General features: G+C 33.0%; 1 protein-coding gene across 3 annotated transcripts in view; it reads right to left on the reverse strand.

The window, feature by feature from the left end:
• The window catches only part of LOC125061848 (multiple C2 and transmembrane domain-containing protein-like), a 100,992-nt gene that overhangs the window by 50,757 nt on the left and 33,524 nt on the right, over positions 1–16,711 (reverse strand). The window contains exon 1 of one of the 3 annotated variants that reach the window (XM_047667478.1): positions 15,457–15,520. The exons of 1 other annotated variant lie outside the window; for it this stretch is intronic. In XM_047667478.1, the coding sequence (XP_047523434.1) occupies positions 15,457–15,488 (32 nt within the window). In that variant the 5' untranslated portion in view covers positions 15,489–15,520. Of the gene's footprint in view, positions 1–4,509; positions 4,662–15,456; positions 15,521–16,711 lie in introns of those variants that run through there. One more of the 3 variants, XM_047667480.1, reaches the window with a different exon arrangement.

Consider the following 16,711-nt stretch of genomic DNA (forward strand, 5'->3'; position numbering starts at 1 on the left):
TAATAATTGACCCGGTGAATATACCATAAACGCGACGCCAGTTATATTAAAGCAATGTCAAAACTATTGGTTGATACTAGCAGAAACAAAATTTAGTGATTGCGCCAAAAAGTGACAAGAATAGACAATAAACAAAAAAACAAAACAAATTTACGCGTTGGATTGATAACCTTCTTGGGTTTTTGAAGTCTGTTATGAAGTGTACTATGTATGTAGTAAAATACAATATAATACTGAAAACCTTCTAATATATATATTATATATACATATATATAAGGAAAATACTAAAATATAAATGTAAGACGCGTGCTTCACGTTACTGAATATTTGCTTTTAAGCTAATAAAAATCTTGTTTGATTTTATCTCGTCATTGTCTAATTAATTTTGTTAAATATATACATAAAAACGTTACCTTGACTATAAAATATGTTTTTTGTGAACGTAATTTAAACTTTTATGAATAACCATACAGTTTTGAGTCCATATTTATTGTAACAATTGCAATTGTATAATTTTAATTTTCCCGCCATAACGTGTTAACATTTTCGTTTGACAATTGGCAGAAAAAAAAGTTGTATTCTTTGTTAATCAGATGTCAAATAAGATTTCATTTGTTTAAATTTGTTAAAAGTTGTCATTAATAAACTTTTACAGTTCTCTGACATGACTTTTTTATTAGACTTATTGAATTAAATAAAACCTATTACAGATTAATGTCAATGTTGGCTTAGCTTCAGCGTGCGACTCTCATCCCTGAGGTCGTAGGTTCGATCCTCGACTGCGCCAATAGATTTTTAAAGTGCGCATTTAACATTCACTCGAACGGTGTAGGAAAACATCGTGAGGACATTTAAATATTTGCGGACGGCGTGTGTCACACACAGGGGGCTTGATCTACTTGCCTTTTAGATTGACAAATGATCACGAAACAGATAGAGAAATATGAGGCCCAGACCTAAAAACTGATTTATAAAATATTACAGATTAATTTTATAGAAATCTAGTTTTAATTAAACACTACGAATGAAAAGGTTTTTAATAATTTCGGCTCCTTCAACAAAATGTATCTACTTCAAACCGGTACACTTAACAAGTAATTACAGAGAATAATAACGCTTTTAACGTAATTATTTTTTGCCGCTATTTTTCCTGGTTTCACCGAATTTACCAGTTTTTTGGAATATGAATTTTAATTGCTATGATAAATTATATCTACTTTATGTATATTATTATACTGCACGTGTGTATGTCGCTGAACTCCTCTTGAATTTGAAAAGTAATTTGAAATTATTATTTTTTAATTTGAAAAGTAATTTGAAATAATTTTTTTTTAATTTTATTATTATTTTGATCAATTAGTATGGAATATTCGGCTCTTAACAAGTCTCAAGCATTGTTATAAGATCTGCGTACGATAAGTGATTACATCAACTATCATAAACGCTGATTTTTAAATGTATATTATTATTCTACCGTGCGTGTGTATATGTCACTGAACTCTTTTTAAACGACTGGAGCGATTTGAATGAATTTTTTGTATGGTTTAGATTCACAAATAAGCCCGGCAGATGGCGCTGCAGTCGGTAATTAGGTTATCTATGCAGCACAGAAACTGCTGCATATTTTCTGTGCATGTGTGTTGGTAATAAAATTTCTAAACTGGTGGACAGATTTTGCTGAAATTTTTTGTGTGTTCAAGTGGAGTCGAGAATTATTTACATTATTAGATATTTTTTGTGTGTAAGACGTGTGTACAGGACAACCTTTGTCGGATCCGCTATCCGAGTGTAAATTTAAATTTAAATTATTAATTGTTATTTATTTACAATAAATGAGTAATAAATGTAAGCACTGAGTGCAAAATAATTGGCAGGGGCCTAAATGCTTATAAGCTTCCGGCCATGATACAGCATATAAAAATACATACAACCCCTAATTTTCCCTCTACGATCAACCCCTATTTTTTATTATTGTAGATAGTTATTTTTATTGATCTAAAAAAATGCTAGGGCATGGCAAAACAACGTTTGCCGGGTTAGCTAGTATATCACATGGCCTGACCGCGAACTTTCCGATAATTTCAACAAGTTTACGTCACCTTTAGTCATGGGAAATCACGTACAAGTCACATTTAAAATGAACTACAATTTGTATGAACGAGATAACCTCCGGATGTTTGCACGGATTCCTGAGAAAGGTTATACAGAGCTGGACAGACGCCACAAACCCACGTGATGTTGTCAGCGGAGACGCCTGTCCAGGAGGTTTCTCAACCACTTTTATGTCGCGACCCACGAGAATGCCAAAAAGTTAAGTAAAACAGTCTTGCGACCCCGTCACTGTGAATTATAATGATATGACCATAGCGCGCTATTTTTAACGAAGCTTTTGTACCTATATATATTATTTTTGAACAGACTGCGACCCCCTTCAAAACAAACGCGAAACCCCGCTTGAGAAACGATGGTCTGGGGAAGATGAAGAATTCATTATGTAAATTACCTATGTATTTTTGCATTTTAATTTTAAAAAAAACCTCAGTAGTTGCCTGGAAGAGATCGCTCCAAAGCGACAAGGCGGCCAGTTGCCCTCCTTTATATTTAATTATGTTAAATTTGTATATTGTAAAGTAACGAAGTGTTAATAAATAAATTGTGGTTTCGATTAGAAGTGGCATTACAACCTTTTAGGTCTTTTTTTTTAAATTAGCCTAGCTAGCCTAATATTTATAGAACTGGGGACAACCGAGCTGGCTCACCTGCTCTAATGCCAGAAGCATCGCAAATGCCCAGGGGACCTCAATAATGCTGCAGACGGGATTAAGGGCTTAGGAGGACTTTTTAGTCGGTGAGTTCTCTTCTCCGACTCGGAGAAGGTTCAGAAATTACCAGCTCCATAAACGTCAAAAGCCAAAATAATTTATTCATATAGGTAATATAACGTACAGTTTACATTTACTGCCAGTTCCCAAATCAAGGGCGTAGAACGGAAGAGAAAAACTTTCAATAAACTCTCTGCCAATATTTTTAATCGCCAATAATATTTTTTTGATTCTACACAACGTTTGTAAGGAGCTGCAACCATTACACCATGTTCCACATGACATCTTAAGTAATTAATAATAATAAAATAAATTAATAACAATGATCTGTTCTCTATGAGCTGGAGTCATGGTGAAATAGTCCCCGCGATAGCAATTGCAACCGTGCATTTTTACCTCCACATAAAGTGGCTTCAGCGTGAGGTTCAATCCACGGCTGGGCACCAATGGACTGGTGAGCATAACACTCCCTCGGAAGGTAAACTTAATGAGGAAGTTCATATACACCAACTGTGCACGAACGACTTGCTTTTTAAAAAAAAATCACGAAACAGATACACAAATTCTTATAAGACCTAAAGGGTAGCTTTCAATTCGATTTAGAGTCCTTCAATAAAAGAGTGTACCAATTATCAAAAGGCCGGCAACATATTTGACGACTCATTGGTCTTGTGGTTAGTACCCCTGACTACGAATCCATGGGTCCCGGGTTCGATCCCCGGCTGAGACGAACATCGATGTGATGAGCATTTGGTGTTGTGCTTAGGTCTTGGGTGTTTAAATATGTATTTATATGTCTATCTATCTATAATATGTATGTATATCCGTTGCCTAGTACCCATAACACAAGCTTCACCAGCTTAGCATGGGACTAGGTCAATTGGTGTGAATTGTCTTTATAAAAAAAAAAAAAAAAAAAAAATATATATTCGCGAGCCCTCTGGCAATGTGTGATTTAATATTATGAAACTTACGTTATAAATTAACAAATTATACAAATCGTGTATAAATTGTATTTTTATTATTAACATTATAATTCTATTTCTTAATTATATGTGTAATTAAATCGCATATAGTATGTGAATTATGTGCAACAGTAAATTTAAAAAAAACTAGAATCGTTCAAAGTAATATAAAATGTTTTATTTATTGTTATATAGATATATATAATTTAATAACATATTAAATTTAATACAGGACAGGGCAATTGTATTATAGAAAACAGTTTTTTAGTAATCATAAACAAACAAAAATATTTACTATTTTCTTAACCTACAATAGTAATAATAAAAATAATTAAAAATTAATGAAAAGAAAATTAAAACAAATTTAAAAGTTTGGACTCTGTGGGAGTGTGTGTTGTGTTGAATTTCAATCAATTTTAAGAAAAATTGGTAATTATCTAAAAAGTAATTTTAAAGCAATGATTTTGTGGTTTGTTTTGAATATACATATTTGTGTTTGTGTTAATTTTTCACACTTATACTCACGCATTAAAAGTCAAATTAATACCCTATTTGTGGGATACTCATATTCCGATTCAAAATCGATACTAAGGAACATCACTATCACCTGTAAAACCGATATCACTCCACGTTTATCACATAAAAATTTTATATACACGTTATCACTAAAAAATTTAGACGCACAAAACCGGTTCGTCATTCGAAATTTAAAATTACCTTACCTCTGTATGGCCGTGCGTTGTGAAGGTACAGATAGAACTAAGATACGTCCGAGAATCGAGAAAACCAATTGCGGTACATTTTTACGCGTCACAGTTTATTTACAAAAAAACACACAAACTTATTGTTCCACTTCAACCATTACACTGTCATTCAAATTATTGAATATGTAATTCAACATTAACATAAACGTCATTATTGTAAGGTTAGAGATTTGGTGAGCAGTCTGTGAACGGGTAGATTGAATTTGAAATACCGGCGTTCTTTTTTCGAATTTTTCCAATGTGCCACATAATTTTTTTTTTTTAGATTTTTATTAGCGGCATTTATTTTTATTGCCGTAGGTTATACATAATTCTCTTTGCATTATTAATTAATAAAAAACTATATTTAAAGGTTTGTTATCTATATCTACAACAAATACATTCAGAAAATATCTTTAATCTGAATTTATTATAATAAAATTAGAAATTGTTGGCGCCTGGTGATTTTTTGTCAATTTATAATTAAAGAGTTTTATATAATTTAAGAAATAAATAAATGAATTTTAAGTCTGTGGCCGTGCATTCAGTGCTCGGTCTATATTTAATAACATATAGATATATAACAAATTCATTTGCAAGTTAAGATTACCATAGTTTAAAACAATTTCTCATAAACATGATGAAACCGTAGCGCGATGATTTTAATTAAGATAATTGTTTTATAACGACCATTCTAGTTATTATTATTACTATTTACTACTAGTTTTATAAAAACTAGTTTGTTTTATTTATTTTAGATGCTAGTTTTGTATAGCTACATTGTTATATGTAATTTTATTTTTGTTAGTTTAATTATTTATTTATTTACAGTTCGTTACCTTATACAAGAACCTACATATAAAAAAGGGTGCGTGTACTTATGTACGAGCATAAGAAGTTATACTTCTTTGGCATTATTAAAAATAGTTTTTGATTGCATGCAAATAATTAATTACAATTACATAATCAAAGACTGGAAAAGGAGTCATTATAGTCAATAAAGTTCAGTTTACATTTGAAAAATTCTATTCTATTCTATCTATAAATTCTATTAATATTCGAATGTTGTTTTTAAATTATGTCCAATGCCGTAGCATCTTCCGTGGGCAACTTCATTCTGTTAATTTTGTGTCACGGTGCGCGCGCATCGTAAAATTTCACTCTCATCAATTTTTCATAACGCGCCTAAAGAATTATAACTTCTAAAACAGGTTACAAAAGTTATTAGGCAACGTGCGGCCTTATCGCTAACAAGCGATTTTTTTCCAGGCAACCCTAATATGGAACAATAAAAAAAGAAAGACCTTTAGAGGGTAAAGTACAAGAAGTGCATAAATAATTTACAAAAACTCAAACTCAAAATAACATATAACTAATATAAAGTAGGTACTACCAATAACTAAAATAAAGTAAAATCTAAAGAAAAAGTAAAAATAATAATAAATAATAATATGACGTATAAACAAAAATTTAAAAGCTATCCAAAGGTTAATTGAGTCACAATAAATATAAATATAAGTAGTAGCTAAATAAGAGGCAGAAGAAAAATAATCAAAAAGAAGATTTTTAAATAAATTATGCACTATTTATGTATTTATTTTTCCTTACAAGGGTTGCCTTCGCAAGATCGGTGCCTCGTCTATAATTTATACTTGTTTATGTACTTTAATTGGAACAGTGTTAATATATATGTATGTTTGTAAGGAATTCACAAAAATTTCCACCTTACATTGCTACATTGGCTGTAAATTTAAAATTTCGTGTGAAGATTAAAAGGAGGTTTGAAAGTCCATAAAAACTATTTTGTTGTACACATTAATACCTAATTGGTTTTTTTACATCAATATTTTTAAAGGAAATTAATTTTCATACTACTTTTATTTATTTAATTTTAATCTTACAGCTAACATTTTATAAAACAAAAGACAGTCAATATACAAAGCTAAATAGATAAACAATGTATATGAAACAGAAAACATAAGTCAATTAATAGATAAAAAAAGAAAACAGCCCTGCGATTCTGTAACTCACTTTTCGAACTCACTCAGCGGTTTTCGCATCGGCGGTCGCTCTCAAATCAGTCGTGAAGCAGTCATTTTATGATTTGGCATTCTGATAAACAATAAACTACACGCTCCCACCTTTTCAGAATGCCAAATCATAAAATGACTGCTTCACGACTGATTTGAGAGCGACCGCCGATGCGAAAACCGCTGAGTCAGTTCGAAAAGTGAGTTACAGAACCGCAGGGCTGAAGTTAAACATAAAACCAACGACAACTTAATATTATTTAAAAAAAAAACGCCTTACGATCAAGAACAATGAAGACGTGGCTTTGGCCTTTAAAACTACCAAAATTCTCCAATTATTACCAAGAACAAGACTTGGCTGTATGGAATTCCCTTGACCATTAGGGATAAATTAATATCATCATAATCATTATTTAAAAAAAGTAAATTGTTAGTCTAGCCGTTCATTTGTTTAAAATTGTATAACAAAACGCAACTGACAGTAAACTTATCTATAGTTATTATTACAATATACATATATTATTACAATTAGAAGTTTTGAAGTTGATCGGTTGACGTGTTTATTTCGAGTTTCTATTAGCTTATCGTGCCGATATTAAATTCAAATATCATTTATTCATTTAGGTAACACAACGTACACTTATGAACGTCAAAAAAGAAATACATATTAAATGCTTCTAATATTACATTTACTGCCAGTTCTCAAATCAAGGGCGTAGAACGGACGAGAAGAACTGGCAATAAACTCTCCGCCATTCTTTTTATTTTTTTCTCTTTTTATCGCCAAACTATTTGTTATTATTTATAACTATGTTATTAGAGCCGTAATGCAATAAATGAGTGGACCGACTTTGATTAGTTTTTAAGTGGATTCGAGAATAGTTCAGATTATGTATCTACAATTAGATGTTTTTTGATTGTTTTTTTAAGTTTGAATTTTTGTTTTTAAGACGTGTGTAACCAACAACGTAATTAATATAATATATGGTTTACAGTGCCGGATTAGCCATATAGCAAGAGTAGCAAATGCTACGGGCCCCGCGAATTTAGGGGCCCCGCGCTCCAACGCCTGTCTGACCGTAATAAAAAAAAAGTATTAATTTAGTGGCGAGCGTTTTTTTTTTCAATATTAAATGGTATTAAAAAAGAATTAAGGAACTCGATGGGCCAAGAACGTCTTAATCATCTCACTTTGTTCAATATAGAGAATAATTTGCTTGAAGAAGTCGATATTGATAGTGTTATCTCTAAATTTGCCCATATTAAACCCAGAAAAGTTTATTTGAAACAGTTTTGTTTTATTAAATACCCTTAACTTAAAAACCTATAGCAAACCAAGGGCCCATAGGCAGAATTTGCTACAGGCCCCGCGCTGGCTTAATCCGGCACTGATGGTTTATAATAAGGTTACTGTGGCGTTAGACAAGTTTTAACAACGATTGGTTAAAACTTTCTTGTTTATGGTTGGTATCTATCACAGAGGTCAATTAACTGTATGCATAGCTTTCGACTCCTTCTGTACATAGAATAAAAATTGCTTCTTGCATTTGAATTTCTTTGCCAACGCTTTTTCTCCTTCCGAGGCCCTTTCATCTTTAACCGCTTTCAGTAATATAATTTTCACTAACGTTTCAAAACTCACGTTGAATTAATAAATTAATATACAACATCCTGTCAATTTGTCCTATGCTAATACAGAAAATATTCTTATTGAGCAATAGTTTAATTATAAATTGAGTCATGTAGACATTATTGTCATGTTATGTGCAGTTCATGTCAGTACCAGCCACGACACAGGGAATCCCAGTGCACTTTATTTAACCAAAATATCCTTTTATTGTGTACTAGCTGATCCGGCAAACGTCGTTTTGCCATGTTTATCATTTATGGTTATTGTGCCTCACTCGACATAGATAGGTATAGTGTGTCGCGGACTTTTTTGTAGATATTTTTAAGATTACTTAGAACATTTTATGGTTCTATCTTTAATAGTTTAGGCAGGGTACGCAAAATAACTAACTTTTTTGGTTGATTTTTTACACCTTGTGTCCGAAAAACCCTAATATCTTACGGAACCCTATTTTTGTTCAAAATTAAATATAGCCTATATTACTCGTGGATAATGTAGCTTTCGAATGGTGAAAGAATTTTTAAAATCGGTCCAGTAGTTTATGAGCCTATTCATTACAATCAAACAAACAAAGTTTTCCTCTTTATAATATTAGTGTAGATAATAAAATATTTTCTTCCTTTATTTCTTTATCTTTAAAACTACGCAACAGATTTTATTGTTAGTTTAATCTGTAGAGAATAATAATCATATAAATAATTTCTTTGTAATAATACAAAAAACGTACGCTTTCATTCACGATGCTGCAGCTGGTAAAGAAAAATTAATGATTTTGAAAAATGCTCAATCTCATATCTTACGACATCCTATTTCAGCCCATGGACACTTACATCGCTAGACGGATCGCGAGTGCGTTACCGGCATTTAAAGAATACGCATACTTCAGTGGGCAGCTGGTTCCAGACGGTCAGTTGTGGAACGACGGACGTCGTGGTGATACGGGTGGTATTTTGTATTCTGCCTTGACGTCCGATGATGAAACTCAGCTGCAGGTATTAGTCCGAACAACTCCTCTGAACACTCTCCATAGTAAATGCGGTAGAAGATGCAGAGATATCTCTCTACGCAACGCCACGGGATCAAGACGCTCGGTAAGTGACTGCTCGTCGACGATTCGAATCGCTCTTCGTTGAATACGGTCAAACGGAAGGAGCTGGTACTGGGGAACCCCCGCCGAGAGGTGAGTCCTTGGGGCCTACCATGAGCTCTTACTGCAAGCCTATTGACAACCTACAACTGAGATGCATCGTTTATTACACCATGACATCGAAAAAACGAGACAGTTTATGTTCCCACGTGACCTTAGCGGTTATCAGATTTCGTTCGTTCAATTCGTATGAAAATTCGTACCAAGACCGCTCGGCTCAAGCAAAATTTGACTGTTGCGCCTTCAAACTATGACAGAATAAGCGGTTCTAAAAAGTTACTTTTTATTCAACTTATTTGAATGGAAATATCCAAATAATAATTTAGAACATATAAAATTAAATAAAAATTGTTAATAAAGTTAAAATAATAAGATGTATCTACTATGGCTAATATAAGGGAAAAAATATAATTTTTATATATCGGATATTTTGGGGTATTTTGAGTTTAGAACGGCAATGCCCTTCTACCGACTTCGTAGATGTTGAGTTTTTAATTTGCTATAGATCATCGACTTTGATTCCTTGATGATTTCAGTGTACCTACAAACAATTGCACAAACTATGTTCAATAATATTCAATTAATTAATTAGATAATTCCCCAATATATCATATTTTATTTAAAACCAGCTCCCGCCCGCGTTGTTTCGTGTATTTTAAGTCTCTTGCGACTTTTTCAACGATTATTGTATTAAAATATAATTACATAATTACACAACTAAACCTTCATTAGGAATCCATGTAAAAACTGCAAAAAAATCCGCCGTCTGGCTCTTAATTTTACAATAAATAAGAATGCTATTCACTAGTAGATATTTATTATAATTAAACTTTTCCTCATTATGTTCATGACATGTATTATTCTTCTCTGCTTTTTGTTGTTTAAAAAAACATAGGTAATTTTAAAATTTATAATATGTAAATAATAATTCGAAATATTATAATAACAGTATTTATTTAGTTAGGATGACGCCATCGAGATAGAAAAAGATGTCTTCATGCAATGTTCAATTGGATATAATCATATATTCATATAGGTATTTCATTGTCTCTCAATTCAGCTATTATTATTATTATAGTTCATGGTAGGCCTCCAGTACTCCATGTGGGGCCGAATTTGCGCTTTATAGAGTTGCAAGCGGTGGCCCGCCTCGCCTTGCTGAGCACACGAAGCTTTTTAGAGGCTAACAATCAACATAGCCTTTCCTTCGAAATGGCTAATGGCGGCTAACTAAGAAAACGACCTTCTATGATAGTTTTATATATTACTATACTCGCGAGCTGCATCTTACCCGGCATTCGAGACATTCAACTGCATAATTCAGTACCTATTACATAATATAGTATTTAATATATACTCCTCCAACTAGACCAGTGCAGATAGCCTTTAAAATAAATAAAAAGTGAAATAAATAATAGTAGGATGAAACCTATTGGAAAGGGAGGATAATATTATAACTTGAAAGAATGCATTTGCATGGAGGAACTGGATACTTTATAAATTTAAATATAATTAGTGCGTCGAAGTAGTTTCCGACTGACCAGGGTCTTAGCCAAAAAAAAATAGGTCGTGGAGTCCCTCCGGAAGAAGTGAAGACAACTGAAGAGAACTTCGTAATGTGGAAATGAAAATAGGAAGCATTCACTCACGCTCTGTCTCTTTCTATTCTCCCTCCCCAGGAGCGTTGTGTTTTTTCTATTATTTTTATTACTCTTTGTATAATTTTCTACGGTTTCGATATTTGTAAATATGGCAGGAACATGTATACTAACTTTTTTAGTATAGTAGTTTTATTCTAGGAGTACATTGTCTTCACATATAATTATTTAACTAATGTAAACAAAATATTGTAAACCTATTTTAAAAGTGTAAGTGTGGAGTTTCTTGCCCATTCTTCTCCACACGAAACAACCTTTTGGAAGGGGCAACTAGAATCATCTTTATATTTTATTTGACGTTCAAAAGTGCCATTTTAGGTGGTCTAATTGAAATAAATGATTTGACTTTGACGTTAAGCGTTTAATGCAACCTTGTTGGAAGTCGCATTAGAAGTTTCACTTGAATAACTTCGGTATCACATTGAAAAATCCTGAACGACCTCGTCTCGTAACCATACAAACTTTGGAGTCAGTGGGACAGGACAAAGTGCCTGACTGATTTATGAGAGGACAGGCTAAACCACAGAGGTTACATACTGCGAATTTGACAATTGACATATCCCTCGCTTGTCTGTGGTCGCGTCATGGGTGGATTAAGTATAAAAAAATCCTGAACTCTAACGAAATTTGGTCAATGTAGCACATGTAGCTTGAACACCTAATATAAAACATATATGTTGGCATTGGGTAATTGGATTGGATTGGCAATTGCCTATAGGCAATTCATAGTCTTTGTTACAGGTTTGACTTTTATTTATTAAGAAGAAACAAACAGATACATCACTTTATTAGAGACAAAGAAAGTATTTAATGTATACTAGTTTCACAGATTTTATACAAATATGACAGCAGAACGATAGACAAGTTGACAATAAGGAGCTTCACAAAATCGACTTAGGGTCCTTCAAGAAAAGAGCATACCAATTCTTAATAGCTACACTTGCGAGCCTTCTGGCAATGCCCGTGTCTATGGGCGCTATTCTTTAACATCAGATGAGCCTTCTGAATGCGACAAAAATGCTAATAATTAAAACAAAGATACTTTGAGAGAGAGAGTTTCTTGCCAGTTCTTCTTGCCCGCTCTACGCCTTGCAAAGTGGAAGTAAATATAAATTAAGAATTAATTTAGTATATTTTCTGTTGACGTTCATAAGTGTACTTGGATACCTGAATAAAGTTATTTTGAGTTTGAATAACATAACAATTGTTTTAATTTATTGCATTAACATTTGGAGAATATTTTAAATATATATTTAAATTATTTACTGAAGTAAAAAATTACGAATATGCACTGTATTGTTACAACCTTGACGCAGGCTTGGGGTCATGGGGCACTTTTTGTGGAACTTAAAACTATCTAATAAACAATATGTTTTTGTTAATTGAGAATTTACGTATATTTTACATTATTCCCAGTACGCTAAGATCGTATAATTTGTGCAAATGTATAAATGCAATAAATACATTTAAATTACTTAATTAATTTTATTCTAGAATCGTAGAAATTGATATATCGTTTGCGTTTAAAATATTTATGAATCAATTTGATTTCCCCAACATTTTAACTAAATTTAAACTTCGTGTCAATCTAGATCTAGGCATCATCCCATTTGTGTTTCATTCCAAATCTTATCTACTCTAATAGATCCTTTTTGGAAATTCCATCTCATAGGTTCCTTCTTAGGCGTTTAGGATCACCGCCATTAAGTTGTGGCTGCCCGAATCCATACGATTGGCTACCTCCCTAATATATTTTACATAAACATTTCTTGACCATATCCTATCCTGCTCAATCGTGACTTTTGTGATTCTTGTATTTCGATACGTAGACGTACGATAGAGTGAATTTTTACGATGCGCGCTCACCCAACAAAACCGACACAAAATTAACGGAATGAAGTTAGTTCTAGGTGGCATGAAAATCGATAATAACTATGTTCAAGTTGTATATTCTAGTATTTTTATATTTAGAACACGTGTTTCGTAACAGTATAATTAAACAGTGTGAAAAAAAAAATATTTTGGTGTTTTTATTAAATCAATTTCATATACGACGGTGATAGTATTTACTAATCATTTATTTTCCATACGCCAAAGAAGTATAACTTCTAACGCGTGTACATAAGAACACACACTCTTTATTTTGTATTATTTTACAGTCAGGTTTTTCATAACACATTTTGCTTATGCACTTCTTGCACTTTACCCATCATTATTATTTTTTTAGTTTTTCTCCTTACTAGGGTTGTCTGGAAGAGATCGCTTACCGATAAGACCGCCCGTTGCATCCCTTATAATTTTTAAGTATTACGTTATTCGTATTTCTATAATAATATAATATTTTTAATAATAATAATATGATTGGACAATTCACACCAATTGACCCAGTCCCATGGTAAGCTGGTGAAGCTTGTGTTATGGGTACTAGTCAACGGATATACATACATACTATAGATAGATAGAGATATAAATACATATTTAAACACCCAAGACCTAAGCACAACACCAAATGCTCATCACATCGATGTTTGTCTCAGCCCGGGATCGAACCAGGGACCCATGGATTCGCAGTCAGGGGTACTAACAACTAGACCAATGAGCCGTCTGGAAGAGATCGCTTGTTAGCGATAAGACCGCCCGTTGCATCCCTTTTATTTTTTAACTATTATGTTATACGTATTTCTATAAATGTAACAAAGTGTAAATAAATAAATTTGTTCCTCCCAGAAGAACGCCACACACCGATATACAGATTGAGCATTCTGATAAACGAGCTAGGTTTTATTACACTTAGTAAATTTTCCTTTAGTTTTTATAATGTTTGAATGATTTTTTCTACGTGTTTGTTTGCGTATAAGTGCTTGTCTTATTGAATTTTGTGTTTTATTTTCTGTAGCAATCAGTGTTCCGAGCGATGGCAAGATTTTGTTAATACAACTCACAGGCTCCTGAAATACAGTTTGCATACTGGAGCCTAGGATGAAACTTTTGACGTGATAACGTCTTTAAAATCGTTTTAGTCGGGTGACATGTTCAGAAACTTGTGTCACACCAAAACCTCACGAGCGCGATCGCAGGTATAACGAGAGAGAGACGGACCGATCTCCTGTCTCATCTCGAGCGCTGCCAGTCATTCCGTGAATGTATGAAGAAAAATGTATATCATAGTCGAATAAGTAAACTTGTCATTTTACACCCGAAATTTATCATCAAAAGTGTGAATAAAACGATAGATGTAATTTAAAATTTGAAAAAATTGTTATCTTCATTAATTCCTTACTTCTCAAAAACTTATATCACCAATAAGACGTTATCACGTAAACATCTCGATCGTAAACCTACTTTACAAACAACCAATATTATTTTTTTCACTTTCACCTTTATCCCTGATGTCCTTAGACAAAGATAGAGCTGTGTGGAGGCAAGTCAAGCAAGACAGGCAAGACCGTCAGTTATGAATATTACGAAGAAGAGTTTCACACTTTATTACCTAAAATAATTAATATGCCAAATGGAAGAGAGTAGCTGCCCACGACACGAAATCCTGTAGGGACTAGTGAACTATCTTTTTCACTGAACATCCTTTTTTATTCTGTGTAAAAATATTTTGTTTTCGTTTTTCTAATGAGGGTAAAGTACAAGAAGTGTATATTTCTTTATGGTAATAAATTATTGTTATCACTCAAATTCTGTGAAATAGCTATTAAAGTATTCAATTGACGCATACACGATAAAACAATCGTAAATTTCATGGTAAGCTATCGGCTTGATATATGTACATATAACTAGTCTGGCCATAAATACTGTTACATAAAAACTTTTTGTTTTTCAACTTTTTAATTATTTTCAAATTTGGAACAATCTGTTTGGGCAACTTTTTTACAATATATATTAATAAAGAGTTATTGTAAGCCTAAATCGAATATCTAACTAAATTATAACACTTATTATTTAAGTAAATAATATAATAAATTCATAACTTTTGTTAGTATATAAAATAATAAACGGCTCAAATATAAAGAGTCTTTCCTCCAACTTCTATTTGTTCCCTTTGGAGTAGGGTCTTGGGCCGTATGATTCAAGGGCACAGGCGCTAATTAAAGATTTAAGTTGGTGCCTGGTAGATAGTACCGGTGACCCCAGAGCTGGTGCTTTCCTCGCTCAACGAATAAGTATCGCAATACAGCGAGGAAATGCCAGAAATAAAGGCACACTGCCACAGGGACCAAACTTTTAAACTTGTTTTAATTGTCTTTTTATTATTAGGTATTAGGTAGGTTAAGAAAATTTTAAATACTGTGTATTTGATTGTTATTACTAATAAATATATATAAATGCGTAAATACCTTTTTAGTTTCCGGGAACTTCGACACTAATTATTGATACTTAATTAATAACACATTAGACGCCTAGTAACCATAATATATAAACACAATTTATTAAAAATCAATTAAAACTCACCATAACAATAAAGACTCGAAACTTCGCGACATTTTAATACTTATTCATATTAAAATTACGTACGAATCTGACGGCATCTAAATCTTTAATGAAATATTCAATGACGAAAAACGAGTTAGAATCACCTTGCACGTTTTAAATTTGGTCAAAGCTCAATAGAACATTTCCTATACATTAAATAGGTACTTTATTTGTAAACTTTTAAAACTAAATTACAGTCTAATAAGCTATTAATTTGAATAATCAATGGCTATATATATACATATATGGAAAGTAGTGTTGGCCTGGTGGCTTCAGCTTGCGATTCTCATCCCTGAGGTCGTAGGTTCGATCCCCAGCTGTGCACCAATGGACTTTCTATGTGCGCATTTAACACTCGCTCGTACGGTGAAGGAAAATATCGTGAAGAAACAGGCTTGCTTTAGACCGAAAAGAGTCGACGGCGTGTGTCAGGTACAGGAGGCTGATCACCTACTTACCTATTAGATTGACAAATGATCATGAAACAGATATCTAAGGCCCAGATCTAAAAAGGTTGAAGCGCCACTGATGTTATATATATATGTTAATGTTTACAATTTTACGTTGACATATACAAGCTGATCCGGCAAACGTCGTTTTGCCATATATATGATTTATAATAAAAAATAGGGGTTGATCGTAGAGGGGTGAAAATTAGGGGTTGTATGTATTTTTAATGCTGTACCATAAAAAAAAATTATCTAAAAATAAAAATAAAAAAAATTTAGGGGTGGACTACCCTTAACATTTAGGGGGATGAACAATAGATGTTGTCCGATTTTCAGACATACCCAATATGCACACAAAATTTCATGAGAATCGGTCAAGCCGTTTCGGAGGAGTTTAACTACAAACACCGCGACACGAGAATTTTATATATTAGATATATGACCTCCTTCGGGACCTTAATGTGGACGTTGTCCGAATAAAAAAAAAATGCTGGAAATGTTCCGTGAAATGTCGAGGCTATCCTCTTGATACCACGGACCCAGTGCGAAGATTGAAAAAGACATAACCGTTTGAACTAGTGAATTAGTTTGATGTTTTAAACAGTGGTAAGTGTACACAAGAACAGAGTGTCTTCCTCTATACTGTAAGAGCGAGGCCCCACTACTGCGTTGCGTCGTCGCAGCGTCGCCGCTACGACGTTTCCCATATAAGGCTGCGTCCCCAGTAGGCAAACAGTTAGCGGCTGACTGAGTGAGCCGCAAATTTGCAGCGAACTGAAATTTGA

Source organism: Pieris napi, chromosome 24, assembly GCF_905475465.1.
Source record: "Pieris napi chromosome 24, ilPieNapi1.2, whole genome shotgun sequence".
In the NCBI taxonomy this organism is placed as follows: domain Eukaryota; kingdom Metazoa; phylum Arthropoda; class Insecta; order Lepidoptera; family Pieridae; genus Pieris; species Pieris napi.